The sequence below is a fragment of the Sapajus apella genome, unplaced genomic scaffold (assembly GCF_009761245.1).
Source record: "Sapajus apella isolate SASKATOON/1434 unplaced genomic scaffold, GSC_monkey_1.0 scaffold139, whole genome shotgun sequence".
In the NCBI taxonomy this organism is placed as follows: Eukaryota; Metazoa; Chordata; class Mammalia; order Primates; family Cebidae; genus Sapajus; species Sapajus apella.
In genome coordinates, this window is record NW_022437079.1 from 354,589 (window position 1) to 373,223 (window position 18,635).

Genomic DNA, 18,635 nt, shown 5'->3' on the forward strand with positions numbered 1-18,635 from the left:
TAAACTGCTTTTGTAGGACTAACAATTGGCCACAAGATTAGAAATTATGGTTCAGGAGTCATACAGCAAGAGGCCATAAGATTCTAAACCTCCCCAGCTGCTCCTGGGGACAACATCACTATTATAAAACCTAAGACTAGTGCTTATTTTTCAGACCCTGCACTCGATGGATCTCCTAGTGCCTCCCAAGATGATAAACTGGCTCATCTGGTCCTGTGGCCCCCACCCAGGCACTGACACAGCACAAGAGGACAGCTTTGACTCCCTGTGACTTCATCTCCAACCCGACCAATCAGCACTCCCCACTTTCCGACCCCCTACCCATCAAACTATCCTTAAAAACCCCATCCCCCAATTGTGGGGGAGACTGAGTTGAGCAGTGGCAAAACTCCAGTCTCCGATACAGACAGCTCTGCATGAATTAAACTCTGTTGCAATTCCCCTGTCTTGATTAATTGGCTCTGTCTGGGTAGCAGACAAGGTGAGCCTCTTGAGTGGTTCCAAGATGGGAGCAGCCATGTGAATGAAGAAGTGAGTGGGAATGCGAATTCAAGAAACTGAAAGAGGGAGGTGTAAGGACGGTTGCATCGCCGGGAGGCCGGACACATCCACCTCTGCACCCGGTACCGGCTCTGCACTGGGCACCTAGCTCTGCCGCATGGCTCCCCTGGAAGGCTCCGGCATTACTGGCCGGCTCTCGCACCAGAAAACCCGCCCAGCAACCCGCCAACCAATAGCGGCCCGCCCCGTCTCAATCCCTTGCCCCTGGACCCAATCAGAGCACCCAGCTGTGGCTCGTGCCTCACAGCCATAAAAACCCACGCCCCAGGAAGTCAGCGCGATGTCTCTGGCCCCCTTTACCTGGACCAGAGAACCTCACCCGGGAGCTTAATAAATTGGCATTTAATTTTCTTATACTGGCCTCAGTTTCCTCATTTTAAACTCGTTAATAACCCTTACAGGAGGTAACCAGGAAAAACAGAAGCCTCTTCCACAAATCCAAGAACTTCGAGTCAGGGAGCGAGGGCACCGGGTCTCCTGCCAAATACACATGGCGCTCAGCCATCTTTCATAGAATGCCAGAGGGAGGATATGTCCCTGAGGCTGGGGCGCTTGGGGACTGGCTGCAGTCCGTACAGATGGTACCCATGGAGCTGTCAGGGCACAACCTGCGGGGCCACACGTGGCAGCCTGTTGGGGACATCCTGGTTTCAAGCATCTTGTGGCTACTGGAAGCATTTATGTCGAAGATAGCAGCTTCTGAGCAATGCACGAGGTGGAAAAGAAGGCAGGGCACGGAGGGGACAAGCAGATCCCACATTGGAGTCATTTTGTTCTTCCACAAAAGCACTGGAATGAATTCGTTTCCTCCAGGGAAAACAGGAAGGTGATTCCCCCTATGTCCGGCCTCAGAGTTCAGAAACACATGTTAACATAAAGTGGGGGCCCATTTTGCATTCCCACCCCCACCATCCAGCCTACAGATACTGTGCCATAGAGCCTTCCTTTGAAGGCAGACCGCACCCCACATCTGCCTGCACCCTGTAGCTTTGGTGCTAACCATTGCATTTCGAGAAACACACCATTGACAATATCAATATAGTGAGAAGCATTTTCCAGACTCTGGGTTATAGAACACCAGCTCTGTGCGATGCAAATGAATTTAGGCATCGCTAGGATAACCAAAGCTAAGCGTGCGTTTTTACTGCGAGCAAGCGCGCGTTGTGAATTTCCAAAACAGGGAGAGAAGACGCATAGGCGGTGTTTGCCAAGGTCATTTAACTACAGAGGCTAGTCTCTTTTTGTTTGGATACTTGCTGCGATCTCACGGGACCAGCGATGTTTACACAGAACACAGATACGGAGGTACAGAGTGACCCTACTTAATAGCATACTACTCTTTTAATATCATTGCGATGCCACATCTGGTTTAATCTTCCTAAAGACCCTTTGAAGTTAGTCCTACCATCATCCTCACTTTACATAGAGGGGAACTGAGTCCCAGAAAATTGCCATCAGTCCCCCAAGGCCACACTGGCTGATTAAAACACAGGTCTCTGCGACTCTATGCTCTTCTTTCTCAATGTTCTACTGAAGCCCACAGTAACTGTTACATCAAGAAAGAGCTAGGAGCTGAATGAAGCAGGAGAGACAGCAGTGGGTTTGCTGAGCTTGGTGGTGACATTTTGAATGACGTTGTTGAGAACCATCACCAAGGCTCAGAGGGAGCAAACGTTGAGCAGCCCACATTTGTGTGAGGACAGGGGTGAGAAGCAGGAGCTGGTGGAATTTCAGACCACCCTTCCAAAGAGTTGGCGGTAAAGAAAGGGAAAGAGCAAAGATGGCTGGTGAAGGGGGAATTAGGGATGAGGGAAGCTGAGTAAGGATACAGGATACCAGAGCCTATCTACAGGCAGCGGGAGACAGGGGCTCACGAGCAAGGGGCTCCCAGGGCACTGTGGGATCAGCCCGGGGCCAGGCTTTAAGGCCCTCTTGGCTGTGCACAACTAGGAACCCCTCTTTCTCCCAAGCCAGCATCTGCTTGTCTGGAATCTACTCCTCCTTCAGATCAGGGGTGGTGTTAGGGAAAAGGTACTGCGATGCTGCTGAGTGGCCTCTGCATTCCAAATAGGATCTCGTCTTTGTCTGTATTTGGCCTTCTTTCGTCCCCTCAGCTAAAAGCATGTTTCCAAACATAGTCAGCTGTGAATAAATCCTTCAAGCCAAAACGAAAGCAGCAAATGTAAAACGCCTATGGAGACCATCCAGCTCCCAAGGCAGCATCTCCGAATGCGGAACTCTCTGCCCCAGTGGCGGAGCATTTGCAGGGTGAGGTGCCAATCCACAAAATCCAATTCCCACATGGGGGATGGCTCTTGGGGATCTTAGGGAAGGGCACTGGAATGCTCTCTGTTGCCCTGCTGTCTGTCTGCCTTAGAGAGTTAGAGGCCTGCACTTCATCTAGATTCTAAGCTAGGACAATTTGGTTTCACCTTGGGAAGGCCTCAAGCACGGCAGACTCCAAACCCTAGCCCACCAGCTTGGCCATCAAGCTCAGCCCTGAGCTGAGTGAGGCTGGAGTTCTATGTGGCCACCAGGACCAGGCTGTAGCTGGTGTCTCAGCCACCTAATGTCTGGACAATGGCCCTCCGAGTCTGGCAGCTGGCATCCTTGAGAGCCAGGTGGTAGGGAGACCTTGGCATACAGGGCAGCAAGGGTCTTCTGGTTCTGAAAGGCTGTCCAAGGCTCTGGCTCCAAGAGTCCACCTCCAGATACAGCTCCGTGGGCTACCCTGATCTGCTGCCTTCACTCTTGCCCCATGCATCTTTCAGCCTATCTTCATGAACTCACACTCCTGGCTCAAGGCCTATGCCATTCTCCTAACCTCTCCCAGCCTCTTCCAGCCCTCCCAGCCTCTCCCACCCTCTCCCAGCCTCTCCCATCCTCTCCCAGCCCTCCCAGCCTCTCCTAGCTCTCCCAGCCTCTCCCAGCCCTTCCAGCCTCTCCCACCCTCTCCCAGCCTCTTCCAGCCCTTCCAGCCTCTCCCACCCTCTCCCAGCCTCTCCCAGCTCTCCCAGCCTCTCCTAGCTCTCCCACCCTCTCCCAGCCTCTCCCAGCTCTCCCAACCCCTCCCACCCTGCAGCCCTGCGGGTGTCCTAGAGTGCCCAAGGCCTCTACCCCTGCCACCGGAACTTCTTGTGCCACTTCCCCCTGCGTGAGTCCATTGCTGCAGCTGAGTGGTCTAAGAAAGGTTTGCTATTCCAAAGACAGCCAAAAACATTTCACAGGCATTTTCTAACTGAACCACCTGAGAGGAAGCCATCACATTCTCCACAGCACGTGTGAGGAAACTGAGGACCTGCCTGGTAGCTTGCCAGCGGTCACACAGCAAGTGAGAAAGCACAGCCAGACGTCCACACTCCAGGGTGTGTGTATGAGTGTGAGTGTGTGTGTGTGTGTGTGTGTGTGTGTTATGTATTTTCCCTGAGAGTCACAATAGCTTCCACTCAAACTGCTGCAGATCTATAATTCCAGGCTTCCAGTAATATGAATATCTTTCTCTTTAGTAAAGTGAAATGTAGGTGAATGTAAGCTAAATTTACAAATAGAACTTCAACAAAAATGCTTAGAACAAGTAAAGCTCCAAAGACTCAGCGAAGCCTGTTATCTTTCCTAAGCGATCCTATATTGCTCTCCTCATCACGTGTCCTAACCTCCATCACTGCCCTGCGTGAGAAAGGTGTGATTGCATCCATTGCACTGGTTCTGTGAATCGCATGAGGGAGCAGGACAGACCCGAGGCCTGCACCCCGGACAAAATGTGGGCCACACACTCCGCTCCATGCTTTTCATGTTCTCTGTTTGCTCAATCCCGGAAGCAACCATGGAGAATAAGCAGTGCCGTCCTCTCCATTTTCCAGAAGCGTAGAGCAGTCAAATGACTGGCCCAAGATCACATGGCTTCTAAGTAGCAGAACTCCAACCGCAACGCAGGGAGTCTGGCTCCAGAGCCCATGCTTAGTGTAATAGAGCATCCCTGACATTCTGAATTATAATACATCTTGATGTCTTTTAGCTTCAGCCAGAAAACATTCTCCTTTCCTTATGCTTTGAGCCAGAAAAAATTCCCACATCTTCCAGCAACGGGTCCAGCACAGTCCTCTACCACCTGCTGGGGAGAATCAGCCCTCATGTGTGGCCAGGACCTCCACATGAACCCCAGTTGCATCTCATTCACCCTCACAACAGCCTTATGTGTTTGGTAGTGTTTCTCCACTTGACTGAGCAGGAAACTGAGGTTCAGAGAGGTTAAGCTACTTGCCCAAGGTTCCACGGCTCACAACCTGTGGATCAAGCCCTTGAATCCAGGCCCTCCTGAGGACTCCAAAGCTGATGATCTCTCCTGTTTACTCAGTGGGAGGTTTTAAATCAGAGCATTTAAAACATAGAAACAACAGACACTCCTTTATAATAGAAGAGTAGTTGAATAGAACCACACCGACATCCTCCTCATTTTCCCATAATCACACGCCCATTGGTGAGGTTCACTCTGCTTGGTTTAAAGCTGGGGTTACAAACTCAAATGTCCACAGGGACCAGCAGGCAATGAAGGAGTAGCACTGGCCTGGTGGGGGGTGTTACAGTAATTGTAACAGCCATGGCGGGCCTGCTGCACACTACAGAATGCACACCTGTCTTGGTGGAGGCAGCCTCGACTTTGCTGTAAGCCATTGTTGCCCTGCAGAGAGGCAGCACGGGCAGGCACTGCCAACCCATCCTGCTTTTCAAGAGTAGCCAAGAATCCCGATTTTTATGTAGAATCACTTAATTTTTAAATGATGGAAACTAATTCAAATGTTTCTTTAACCACTATTTAAACCAAACAAAACCCATCGTTTAGCTGGATTTAGCTTGAACTGTGCCTTTTTTTTTTTTTTTTTTAAGAGACGGTGTCTTGCTATGTTGCCCAGGCTGGAGTGCAGTGGCTATTGACAGGCACGATCCCACTACTGATCAGCACGGGAGTTTTGACCTGCTCCGTTTCCAATCTGGGCTGGCTCATCCCTCCTTAGGCAATCTGGTGGTTCCCCACTCCTGGGAGGTCACCATATTGATGCCAAACTTAGCATGGACACCCAATCAGCATAGCGCACTACAGCCCAGAACTCCTGGGCTCAAGCGGTCCTCCCACCTCAGCCTCCGGAGTAGCTGGGACTACAGGCCCATGCTACCACGCCCGGTGAATGGTGCCATTTTGTGATATCTGGTTTTAAAGTTTATAGAGGATATAAGTGTAGTTCATTTAAAGAAAGTCCCTTTAGTGTAAAATTATCAATTTAGTGTAAAATGTTCAAATGTTTCACTAACACAGTACAACCCAAACAAAACACATCTGGTTGCTAGATTCAGCTTGCAGGGTGCCATTTTGTGATGTCCAGCATTAAAATTTATAGAGGATAGAAATGTAGTTCACTTAGAGAAAGGTCAATTTAGTGTAAAAATTATCTGTGGAAATCAAGACAAGCCTCTGATACACATGCCAATTTGCTAATGAGAGTATTTCTCCCGGCAGCACTTGCTCTGAAAGAACACTTGGTTCAACAGAAGAAAAAAAAGCCCATTGTTGTCACCATCTCAGATCTGTTGGGTAGATACCACAGCCAAGTCCTGGCATGACCCCCCTGTCTGCAGTTAACAAATCTGTCATGTTGTGTGGCCACAAAATGATCTCCAGATTTCCTGTTATGCCAGTGAAGCACAGGAGAAAACAGACTCCCAGAAACCACTCCAAACGAATCACTCTCCCATCTCTGCTTGGTACCTTTGATAAGGACAAACCTCAATTTTCTCCTTCCTGTTTGGTTGGTGATCTGCTCCCAGTTGATATCTTTCTAAAATCTAAGATAAGGATGGTTCAACCCCCAAAGACCTTAGATTCGGTATCTACATCCGAACACCCCTTCAGTGCTAACCATCCATGGCCCATCCGCAGAGTTCCCTGAAGGAAGAAGGTGCTTACCAACAAGCCATTGGAGCCATGGACTGTGACACAGCGAGAGAATGTATGATGGATGGAGAGGTCCCTGATGTATGTGGGTGGGTCATAGCCTCCCCTTTCATCCACATCACCGGCCAGGTGGAAGTGAATCGGGTACTGACCCACCAGCTGCTGTCCCATATGCTTCAGCTCCATGCCCTCCAGGTGTGCTGCCTTGAATCCCAGAGCAAACTAGAAGAGAAGAACGGAGAGTGAGAGGAGACCATGAGATGCTTCTGGATTTCCCTGGCTGGTGCCCATATTCCAAAGATGCAGTGGTACTGTTCTTTATCAGTCCCCACTCGGTACTCAGTAAATCAAATATATTCTCTGCAAATGGACTAGAATGTCTGGCCCTTCTTATATTGAGGAAGACAGGCAAGGTGCTGCTAATGACAGAGGACACTGTGAGGAAATGGACTGCTTGGAAATGAGATGTTCTAAAGGGCTGTGCTATACCTGGGCTCACTTTGACCCTCCTTTCCTGTCTCCCAAGCCACTAAGTGTTATGAACAAGGGATAACTCTGAGATAACCTGGAGGGGCCAAAAGCATGCCCTATGAGCATGGGGGATCCAGAAGACAGTGGACCAAGGAGCGACAACAGTCTTGGCCATTGTCTCCCACCTAAGACCTTCTCCTGGCAGAGGAAAGGGGAATGCTGACTGTGGAATCTTCATGAGCCCATGTTCTGGTGGCATGTGTGTGAGTGGAGGGGACACCACACAATCACTTCACAATATGCCTAGAGCCATTCCTTTTGGGCTCAAGAAAACCACTTGACCAGACGGAACACCTGCCCTCCAGGTGCTCACCATGAAAGCACAGTCCGAAAAGGATTCCTGTCAAAAGTCAGGCTCAGCCAACCTCTAAGAGAGAAGAGTAATATTGGCATGCTAACCATTTCTTCCAAAAATCAGTGTCGATCGGAGTGCCAGCTCCAGTAGTGGCTGCCCTGGAGAGCTGTGTTGAGAATGATTCTGAGGGCTAGTTTGAGCTCAGTGGGAAAGAGTACCCTAATCACTCAGGAACTGCTCTTGGGATTGGAAAGGGGCTACGGCAGCTTGTATAATACAGACCTGCTGTTACTGCTTTAGTCTCACTAATGAGTTTCTCAGCTGAGGGACAGTACCATCACCTCTGCCCCACCCTATACCCAGCAGATGACTGGATATGTGTAGAAGTGTTTTGGTGGTGACAATGACTGAGGAGCACTGCTAGCATTGAATGAGTGGGGACCAGGGATGATGGAAATCCTATACAGGTATTGATCGACTTACGACCTATGCAACTTACGACCATTCGACTTTACGACCACAATCGCTAGCCACGACTGCTCCACGTCTGGCAGCGCAAACGTTGCCCAGCTGGGCGTACGACAGTGCGGACCAGCTTCCGGCAGCACTACCATCTCTGCGTGCATATAGCCTACTCAACTTACAACCAAATCGTGTTACGACCAGTCTGTCAGAACAAATTGTGGTCGTAAGTAGAGCACTAGCGGTAATATAGGCCTGTGTGGCAAAGAATGATCTCACATAAAATGCCAGTAGGGCGCCCATTGTGAACGCTGTAGGTTTCACTCCATTTGTCTCTTCAGTTATACTACCAAAAAGTCTTATCCTTAAAGTGCATGATGTTAGCTTTAAGAGAACTGTCTTCACAAAACTCTGAGATAATATTGTGCTATCGACATTGAAACCAATTACCACATGAAGCCATTTTGGGTCTCTTAAGGAACATAATACGCCAGGAAAAGGCACTTTGCACTGTGATACAAAAGAAATTCCTCTTGAGCTTCATACTAGGAAAACATAGGCACCAATAAACTAGTATCATTTTTCTCTATTGTGCAGTAAGAACCCTGCAGCTCACTATGTCTCCTCTGTCTTGACTCTAACCAGGAAACTCACAGGTAAATTCAATGCTACAACTTTTTTTTTTTTTCTTTTTGAGACTGAGCCTCCCTCTGTCACCAGGCTGGAGTGCAGTGGGGCGATCTTAGCTCACTGCAACCTCCACCTCCTGGGTTCAAGCAATTCTTGGGCCTCAGCCTCCAAGTAGCTAGGATTATAAGCATGTGCCATCACACCCAGCTAATTTTTGTATTTTTAGTAGAGACAGGGTTTCACCATGTTGGCCAGGATGGTCTCAATCTCCCGACCTCATGATCTGCCCACCTCAGCCTCCCAAAGTGCTGGGATTACAGGCGTAAGCCACCGCGCCTGGCCAATGCTACAACTTCTAGGTCCTCTCACCTGCTTATTGTTTTATCTATACGGTAATGGATCTATTATAAACGTGACTTTTTGCAAGATGAATGCTAGTTCTTTTAGGAAGTGATCAGAGCAATAATGAATAATGAAATAATGAAGACAAGGAATGAAGGCAATGTTGAAACAGTGTGACGTGTACCATGTGGCCAAGAGCAGAGAGCTATTTGTTGCCAAGTTAGCGGTATCATCTCTCTTATTGTTAATGATTAGTGGGGGGAAACTGCACGCCAATGGGTAATACATAGACTCCTCAAACTTCCAGAAGGTGCCCTCCACTTGATCCCACCTCCTGTTCCCTCATCCCCATCCCTACCAGGAAGCCCTGCCTAGAGGGTGACATCATGGAGCCTCTCCTAGTTGGGTTGACAGCCTCTGCCAGACACACACATACCTTGATATGGCCCCCAAAGGTATCAAAGTCAAAGAAATTGCAGATGTGGTTTCTGTAGGGGTAGCACTTGTCTTCCATCTCCCCCATCACCATGATGTTCCGGCTCAGAAGCCCGACCTCCGCCCGCATGTCCACGCCATCGATCTCCTCCCCGATGTGCAGGTACATTGGTTTCCCTAGGGCAGAAAGAGGCAGGTAAACGACAGCAGATCCCGCATGCCCACTGAGTTCCAGCCAGCTGCTTCCATGGCTGCTGCTTGCTCACCACCAGGCCCGGTGTACGCAGTGGTCTCATGTTACAGAAGGATGAAGGTCAGGGAGGTGAAGGCACACGCCCGCACGCCCAGCCAGATCTCACAGCTACACAGGCTCCAGTCTCAAGCCCTTGGCAGAAATGGCTAACTGTCCCTTCATATTTGTTTCCTCTTCTGCTTTTCAGTCCTGGACTCCTGCATCTTAGCTGGACACAGGGCCATCCAAGGGAATGACATTCTCAGCCTCCCTGCAGTCAGGTGCGGCTGTAAGATGTGAGAAGTGGTAAGCGCCACCTCCAGACGTCCCTCCTCTTGCTCTTTCCTGGGAGCTGGTGGGTCAGCCTCACCCACACAGGTAAGAGCCATGCCCCAGGGACAGCAGAGCAACAGGAGGGAAGAAACTGGTCTCCAGATGAGACTGCAGATTGCTGACCTTAGGAAGATAAAACAGATCCCCGGTCTTTAAAGCCTCTGCTTTAGAGCAGTGCAAATTCACGATCTGTTAAGGCAGGTAAATCCCTATTCTGCTTACCTCAGCCTCATGCAGAATGTGTATCTACAGCCTGGGGCTCTAGAAAGAGCCAGACTGGAGCTTCCACATTCACCACCGTGGCCTGGCTCTGCATGCCTCCATGGTACCACGTAGAGCAGTGGAGAAGAGCCTCCACCCTACTCTGTACTGAGCTCCTCACCATCCTCCGTCCTCCCTCTGGCCTCAGAGGACAGGATGCTCCCTCCACTTGTGCACTGGCCCCCAGGCCACCCCTTTTCCTGTCCTTAAGGCCCTGGACTCCCTCCACTAGCAATTTCATTTCTTCCTTCATTTGGGCTCCTTATATTCTGCCTTCAAACTTCTCTAGACTTTCCCATCCTTAAAAAACTAACATACATACAAAAGACCTTTTCCAGTTCTGCTACCCTGCCTAGCAATTGCGAGTCTCTCGCCTGCCATACCCAGAGACCCCGAACTTGTGATCTGCCTCTAACCCCTCCATTTTCTCTCCACTCTCCCCCTCCCACCACTCCACCCAATCTCTTGCCAAATGCAGTCCCTTCCTCCCTGCTCTGTGCAGAAAATGCATCTCAAAAATGCTGCAGGGTGACGAGAGTTCAAACTTTAGAACTGCTTTTGATTTACAGCCCCAAATCCTTTCTCCACAACAATCCCACATGCTTTTATGGAATAAGGAGATCTTAAGCGAGCTCTAAATTCATTTGGCTCGTCACTGAGATTGCTGACCTGGCTTATGGATGCTTTCTCTTCCATTTGAGGATGAATTACAGACAGCAATAACCTCCTATTCCTAGCCTGAACCACACTACCTCACCTCTTGGCTTTCACTATGATCTTGACTGAGCAATGGGGCCCCGGCCTCAGCCCCCAGACACAGCCAGTGTCCACATGTGAAGTCCACAGTTATAATTAGCCCCGAGCAACACCCACCATGGTGGCACTGCCCTGCTGTCTTCTCCGCAGGAAGAGCTGACCCTTGCCTGCCCCTTCACCCGGCACGTCCTGTGTGCCTGCAGTGCTTCTAGGGATGTTTACTGTTTTGGAATTCTGCAGACTCAGCGAGATGGTGGGTGTTCTCTGAAGTATCTTATTCAAGATGTGAAATTGACTCATGGCAAATTTGAGAAAATATCTCCTGTGGAGTTGGTATCAGTTTCCTACCACTGCTGTAACAAATCACCGCAAACTTAGTGGCTTAAAACAACATAAATTTATAGCCCTGAGAGTCGCAATTCTGAAATGAGTCTTATGGGGCTAAATCAAGGTGTCAACAGGGCTGGTTCCCTGAGGAGGCTCCAGAGGAGTATCTGCTCCTTGCCCTTTGCAGATTTGAGGGGCCACCTGTGTTCCTTGGCTCATGGCCCCTTCGGTCCGCTTTAACGCACCTCACTTCAGTCGCTGCCCCATCACCACGTCACTCTCTTCTGACCCTGACCTTCCTGTGTCCCTCTTATAAGGCCCCTCGTGACCACACTGGGCCCACCCAGATAATCCAGGATAAGCTCCTATCTCCAGAGCCTTAACTCATTACATCTACAAAGTCCCTTTTACCACATAAGCTAACATTCAGGGGTACTGAAGATCAGGACACGCATATTATTTAGGGGTCCTTATTCCATCTATCACAGAGTCCTCCTGTTCTCAGATACTGGGTTGGGTCTTGACCTGTCACCCAGGCTGGAGTGCAGTGGTGTGATCATAGCTCACTGTAGTCTTGAACTCCCAGGCTCAGAAAATCCTCCTGCCTGGGATCCCCAAATGCTGGGACTACAAGTGGGTGCTACCACACCCAGCACAGAGTCCTTCTTTAAACAAGTATCAGACATCAAAAAAGCCTTAGAAAGATTTCATTTACTGCAATGTACTCTCACTCCCTGATAGGCAGATGCCATAAAGGTCTGTGCCCTGCAAAAGGGGTGAGGAGTGGACACCACACGTGGAAGCTGTCAGGCCTTTGGTTTCATCCAAGGTTCTGACACCAACCAGGGGAAATGATATGAAATGAGTTAACTCTGCAGAATGTGGGAGCTCCTTCCTCCAGGGTATCCCACTGAACGTGGCTTCACATTTATGCTACAGGGCCACGTGTCTTCGCAGTTCTGAGATCCAGAAGCAGGGCTCCTGCTGGCCATCCATGGAAAAACCTCTCCTTTCATCTCTGACTCATCTCCCATCCATCGGCTCTGTGGTCTTCAGTCATGGAGCCTTCCCAGGTGTGGGGGAGCAGAATCTTTCCGAAAAAGAACTTTGCACTGGCTTCTGAGTGACGAGTGCCTCAGGGGAACCAGACAGAGGGCTGGACCTGCAGAATGTCTGATGAGAAGAGAGACTCACAAGTCCAGTGAAGGATTCACTGAAGGACATACTGAAATGGATTATAATCAGATCTAATTATGAGGAACCCGATACAGAAGGGCTTTTGCAGTCACTTAATTTTCCATTTGAGGAAATGGAAGGTCAGAGTGTGCTCAGGGCCTGATGGTGAGTGGGGAGGAGAATGTGGGCCCACAGCTGACACGGGGTCTGGGCTGTTTCTCTTCACCCCTAGATCCTGGCTCTGTGACGGAGTAAGCGCCGTGGGACTGCGGGACCTTTCCCACAAAGGCAACCTTCAACACAATGCCTCCACCTGTGACTCGATGGGCATGCCCCATGAGAGCGTGAGTCCTGTCTTTCCGAAGCCTCTTTACTGTCCACGCACCCTGGCCTCTTCCTCCAAGGACTGACGCATCACCTCATTCCCACGTACAGGTCTTCTCTCCGGCAGCCACAGGAGTGTCCTGCTCTGATTTCTCTTGGAGGGGGCCTGCCGCCACGTGGGTGAGCGGACAGCCTCCAGCAGCACCTTCAGGATCCACGTGCGTTTTCCCCGGTGAGTGAGCTCCACAGAGGTACTAGAGTCTAGAGTCAGGCCCTTCCTGCCCCGGGTGAGACGCCCCCAGCAGGCAGCCTTTGCTCCCCAGCTTCCCATTGGCCACTCAAGCTTTCTTAGAGCCACACTGCAGTCTGAGCTCCTTCCTCCGAATCATCCTTCCTTCCTCTCCCCTCCCAGGCTTCAGACCTGCATTTGAAGGTCTGAAGGAAGGATGGAAAGGTGAAGGAGCTCCTCACAGCCTGCAGGCTCCCTCTGCTACTCCTGCCCCTCTCTCCTGGGTCCTACACGCCGTCTATCACCTGCACATCGAAATCTGCCTGGACACATCTTCCTCCTTTGCTTTTTCCTCACCTGTGGAAGAGCTTGAGGATCAACACAGAGACCAAACGATTTTTGGCACCCTCTGCTTCCCTGTCTTTCTTTCTTTTCTTTTTTTTTTTTTAATAAAGACGGGGTTTCACCATGTTGGTCAGGCTGGTCTTGAACTCCCGACCTCAGGTCATCCACCCGCCTTGGCCTCCAAAGTGCTTGGATTACAGGTGTGAGCCACCACGCCCGGCCTTCCCTGTTTTTCCTACTCTCCCAAACTACCCCAGGTCAAGATGCTCCCTGCAGACAAACAGGACAGTAAAAATGGGCCCTTCTTTTCAGGGAGCTGGAGTATCTTTCCCTTAGGCCTTGCAGGAGCCTGGGTTTCCAGGCCCTACACCTCCAGCCACGCTGGATCTGGAAGTTCCTTTGTTTGCTAGTGGACGCCCCCGTGGACGGCTGTGTCTGTACCCAGAAACTCCCAGAGGCTTTCCAACCAAGTGGGGCTGGCTTGGGCTGTTCTTAGGGTGCAAAGGAAGAACTGCCAGTGCCCTAGAGGCATCTTACAGCAGCCCACGAACTTACCAAGCGACGGGGAGCCCCAGGGGTGGGTCCTGAGAGCACAGGGCGAACTTTGCAAAGGGAAGCAAGCAGACTTCCCAAACTCCCCAAAGGGTTGAGCATGTTGAGGGAAACGTTGCGCAGAGAGCAGGAGGCTCAGTCCTGCCAGGCAGGGGATGGCGAGGAGGTCTCCATGCAAAACTCAGCTCCCTGCGTACCAGTTTAAGGGACGGACACAGCCAAACGCCCAGCTCCTGTGGGTTCGTCTCTCCCCACTCCCACACACCGTCTTCTGTTCCAGCCAGACCGGACCCTCATCCTTCCTTGGACATGCCAGAGCTTTCACCCGTGTGCCTCCCTCCACCTGCGGCAGCTTTCTCCACTTTTCCCTCAAGATCCAGCTCGTTTCTCTCTCTCAGCGATGCCCTCTCTGACCACAGTCAGCATTAGCCGTATCTTCTGCGAGTTCCCACAGTGCTTGGCAGAGCCAAGAAACCAGCCAAGCCTCCACACCTCCAGGACGCTCATCCCTTGCCTTCCAACCATCCCTCACAGCACATGTATCCGGGTGCTCTGGGTACTTCTCTCAGCTTGCCAGCATCCACCTTAAAACATGGTGTCCAGGGGCTGGGTGTGGTGCCTCACGCCTGTAATCCCAGCACTTTGGGGGACTGAGGCGGGTGGATCACGAGGTCAGGAGATCGAGACCATTCTGGCTAACACTGTGAAACCCCGTCTCTACTAAAAACACAAAAAATTAGCCAGGCATGGTGGCACACGCCTGGAATCCCAGCTACTCGGGTGAATTGCTTGAACCTGGGAGGTGGAGGTTGCAGTGAGCCGAGATCCTGCCACAGCAGTCCAGCCTAGGGGACAGAGCAAGACTCCATCTCAAAAAAAAAAAGGGGTGTCCAGGAAGTACACTAATCAGAGGCTTCTGCTTCGGCTCTTGTAGGTGGCCAGAGAGCCTCTCCAGGGATCCAGTTTTGAACGCGGCTATAGACGTAAGATAGTGTGATGGGGGACTGTGACTCTGGGGTCAGGCTGTGAGGGGCAGATTCTAACTCAGCTCACAGCTGGGAGTCCCTGAGTCTATTATTTAAGCTCCTGGAACCTCAGGCTCTTCATCTGTAAAATGTAGATAATAATAGCACATACCTCAAAAGGGGGCTGTGATTGTTAAATGAATGAATCTATGGGACGTGCTTGGGAATGAAGGCCCTGGCACATGGGAGGAGGCCAGTGTAACAGAACTGACACCTGCAGCTGTCACCGGCACCACCCCCAAGGCTCCCACCGCTGGCTTCACACCTGTAATGACGGGAGTTGGTAGATGGCAAATTTGGCATCTTTCTTTGTCCTGTGGGGGAAGCTGGGCAGGGTGGAGGAGTGGCTGTCAGGTAGGGGAAGGCACTGTGTTTATCAGACTCCTGTGAGCCAAGGAAATATAAGTCAAGCTGGGAGCTGCAGGCATGTTTCGGTCCCACAGCCGCCTCCCCGGCTGCAGAGCTTCCTATCAAGACCTTGTACAAGACCTGGCTGTGGCTGTTAGCTGTGGCAGCCACTTTATCTGTCCTGCTGCCGCCTTCGCTAGCCACTCCCGGGCTGCTATCCGAGAGACGAAGGACACTGTGTGCCTGACTCCCCCGCCCTCCATCCTGCCTCAGAATTCTCCCACCAAGTCTTCACCCCTCCCTTCCTCCTCAAAGCCCTGATACATGAAGCCTCACCAGGGAAAAGCAGACTTGGCCAAACCAGCCTTATCTCAAATAATCCAGAAGTGCACGAGCACCCAGGTGAAGGGGAAGAGGCCTGGGAAGCAGGGGGCTCTGCACCGTTGCCCTACCCAGGCCTGCAGATGCTGACCTTCTCTCATCTTTACTCTGCAGGTGTCCAGGTTCCACAACCCCCAGAACCCTCTCTACAGGGTACACAGGGAGCTAGGCACCCTGGGGTCAAGAGAACATCATCAAGGACCTTCCGATGGAAGGAGCCAGTGTGCACTTGGAGCTCAGACCTAGCAGGACTCCGGGAGACTCCGGGAACAAGGGCCCTTACAGAGGGAGGGTGAAGCAGGGCACGTAGCCTTGGAGCCAGATGGCTCTTAGAATCCTGGCTCAGCTGCTGACTTGCTTAACCTAGTATCACTGCCGCCCACTAGAACTTCCAGTGATGAAAGAAATGCTCTATTCTGGGTTATCCAGAAGGGTAGCCAGTAGTCACCGGTGGCTACTGGCCACATGAAACCCGGCTGCTGTGACTGAGGAATAGGTTTTTTTGTTTTGAGGTGGAGTTTCACTTTTTTGCCCAGGCTGCAGTGCAATGGTGGGATCTCAGCTCACCACAACCTCCGCCTCCCGGGTTCAAGGAATTCTCCTGCCTCAGCCTCCTGAGTAGCTGGGATTACAGGCATGTGCCACCACACCTGGCTAACTTTGTATTTTTAGTAGAAACCGGATTTCACTGTGTTGGTCAGGCTGGTCTTGAACTCCCGACCTCAGGTGATCCACCCACCTTGGCCTTCCAAAGTGCTGGGATTACAGGCGTGAGCCACCTTGCCCAGTCAGAATATAATTTTAGACATTCAATTTCCATGAGCCTCAGTTTTCCCATTCGTGTCATGAAGAAAACAACAGCCCCTACTGTTTTGCCAAGAGTGAACAAGATGGCTTATGTGAAGTACTTCGAATATCACAGAAAACTAAATTCATGTTAATTCTAGCTAATGGTGGCATTCTTTAAAGGTATGGAGGGTGTTTACGGGCAAAGTGGGGAGGTGGTAAAGACAAGGGGGCAGGAAACAAGGGAGGGGAGTTCCAATTGCCACACTGTGAGCTGTTGAGATTCATACTGTGGGTGACAAAATTTTGAAACATATTTTTGATGATTCATGCATTTTCATTACTTCATTACTCCCATCTGTTTTCCGTCAGAAAGGCCTTAAAATGCAAACGGTCCTGTTGAATGGAATCTGGGAGCAATGAGGAAGGAGGACCCAGGAAGGATGTGTCCCCGTGTGCAGCCAGCCTGGGGGAGAGAAGCCTGAGACGGCACAGGATGGGGGGGCGCTCAGAGGAAAGTGAGAAGTGGGTAGAGTCCTTGATCCCTGTCAATGGGGAGATGGAGAGCCAGAGAATGGGCTTGGGGATGAATAGGATGAATTTGAGCCTCTCCAGGACAGACAGACACGACACACACATGCACTTACACACACACACTCACACACATGCTCACACGGGCACCCCTACCTGGGGCTTTTCTGGTGCTGTTCACCAGGAGATGCTGTTTTCATGGGGGCCCCACAGCTCCTGGGCAGAGCAAAGGAGGCGGCCGCTCTAAGCGGAACATCTTTAGGGGAGGGGAGGAGAGCTGGGGTGGGGCTGATGGGGAAACACGTGTAGGTGGGGCTAAACCCAAGGGAAGTGGAGGGCATTGAGGCAGGCCCAGCATCTTCTCCACTTATCCTATCCCGCTGTGTACTTGGGGCCTGGAGCAGCCTCACTGCATTCTGTCCAGCCTTCAGGGGCCCCCAGGGGCCCCCAGGAGCAGCTGACTCTGGTGGTCAAATGTGATCGAGAGGAGCAGCTCTCCTGCAGGGACACCCCAACCGCACTGTAGGCTGAGCCAGAAATGCTCTGACACACACAGGTTCCCCGTGGTCAGGGCCACCCTGGGCACCACAGCTGCCTGGACAGGACCTGCTCACAGTAAGGTCTCCCATGCAGCCCTCGGGGTGACCCAGCCTGGGGCACAGACGGGGACTTGTCTGAAGAAAGCCCGCATGCCTCTCCCTGGAATGCCCTCCCCGCTCCATGCAGGCAAGGGCTCACAGTCAGGCTTTCACCCTCCTAAACAGCCCATGTGCCACCCCAGGCCCGTGGACCAGCTCATAGTGAGCAGTGACATCGGTTCAGGCGATCTGAATGCCACTCCCGCCAAGAGTCCAGGGGGACATCTGACCTCCCAGAAGCTTCTTCAAAATGCATTGTCCCTGGGTGACACACAGTCACTCGGTGAAGACGTAAGTATTTAATAATCATTAGGAACGTGCTTCTCCGGGCACCCTTCTCTAGACACAGCTTGAGACAGTGCTTCCTTGCCAGGGGAAATTCAGTAGGCTTCTATTCTCCAATGGCTTCCCTGCGCACTTCAAATAAAGCCCCAGATTGCGCCACGGCCCCTCCCTCTCCCTGAAACCCCATGCAGCTCTCCCATTCTCCATGTTAGCTACTCCGGGCCTCTTGGTAGCTGGAACGCCCCATGTTCCCCTCAACTTTATGTTCCCCTCTGGCAGTACCTCTCCCGAGGTAGCTTCTACGCTGTCTCGGCTCAGTCGCTCACTCCTCTGGGAAGACGCCCATGCCTGTCAGTCTTTGCCATATCTCCCTTTTCTATGCTCCCAGCACCTCCCATATTCCACTTTGATAGCGGTTGTCACTGTTCTATTTTGGAATTATATCTATCTTCATTGCTGGACTGCACGTTCCCTGAGGACAAGAAACACATCTATCTTGCTCACCACAGCGTATGCAAGGCTGGCATATATATGTGTTTTCTTTTCTTCTTCTTCTTTTTTTTTTTTTTTTTTTGAGACAGTGTTGCTCTGTCACCAGGCTGGAGTGCAATGGCGTGATCTCAGCTCACCGCAACCTCTGCCTCCCGGGTTCAAGCGATTCTCCTGCCTCAGCCTCCCGAGTAGCTGGGATTACAGGTGCGCACCACCATGCCTGGCTAATTTTTGTATTTTTAGTAGAAACAGGTTCTCACCATGTTGGTCAGGATGGTCTCGATCTCTTGACCTCGTGATCCACCCGCCTCGGCCTCCCAAAGTGCTGGGTTCACAGGCGTGAGCAACTGCGCCGGCCTATATATGCTTTCTAATGGCTTGGTGAATAAATGATGAAATGCTCCTGCCCAC

At 51.3% G+C, this 18,635-nt stretch overlaps 1 protein-coding gene across 4 annotated transcripts in view; it reads right to left on the minus strand.

Annotated features, from left to right (window-relative positions):
* CEMIP (cell migration inducing hyaluronidase 1) overlaps positions 1–18,635 on the minus strand; it is a 175,398-nt gene that overhangs the window by 35,649 nt on the left and 121,114 nt on the right. For all 4 annotated transcript variants that reach the window (XM_032263838.1, XM_032263841.1, XM_032263840.1 and 1 more), the window contains 2 exons: positions 9,205–9,380; positions 6,521–6,730 (listed from right to left, as the gene is read on the minus strand). In XM_032263838.1, coding sequence (XP_032119729.1) covers positions 6,521–6,730; positions 9,205–9,380 — 386 coding nt within the window. The remainder of the gene's footprint in view (positions 1–6,520; positions 6,731–9,204; positions 9,381–18,635) is intronic.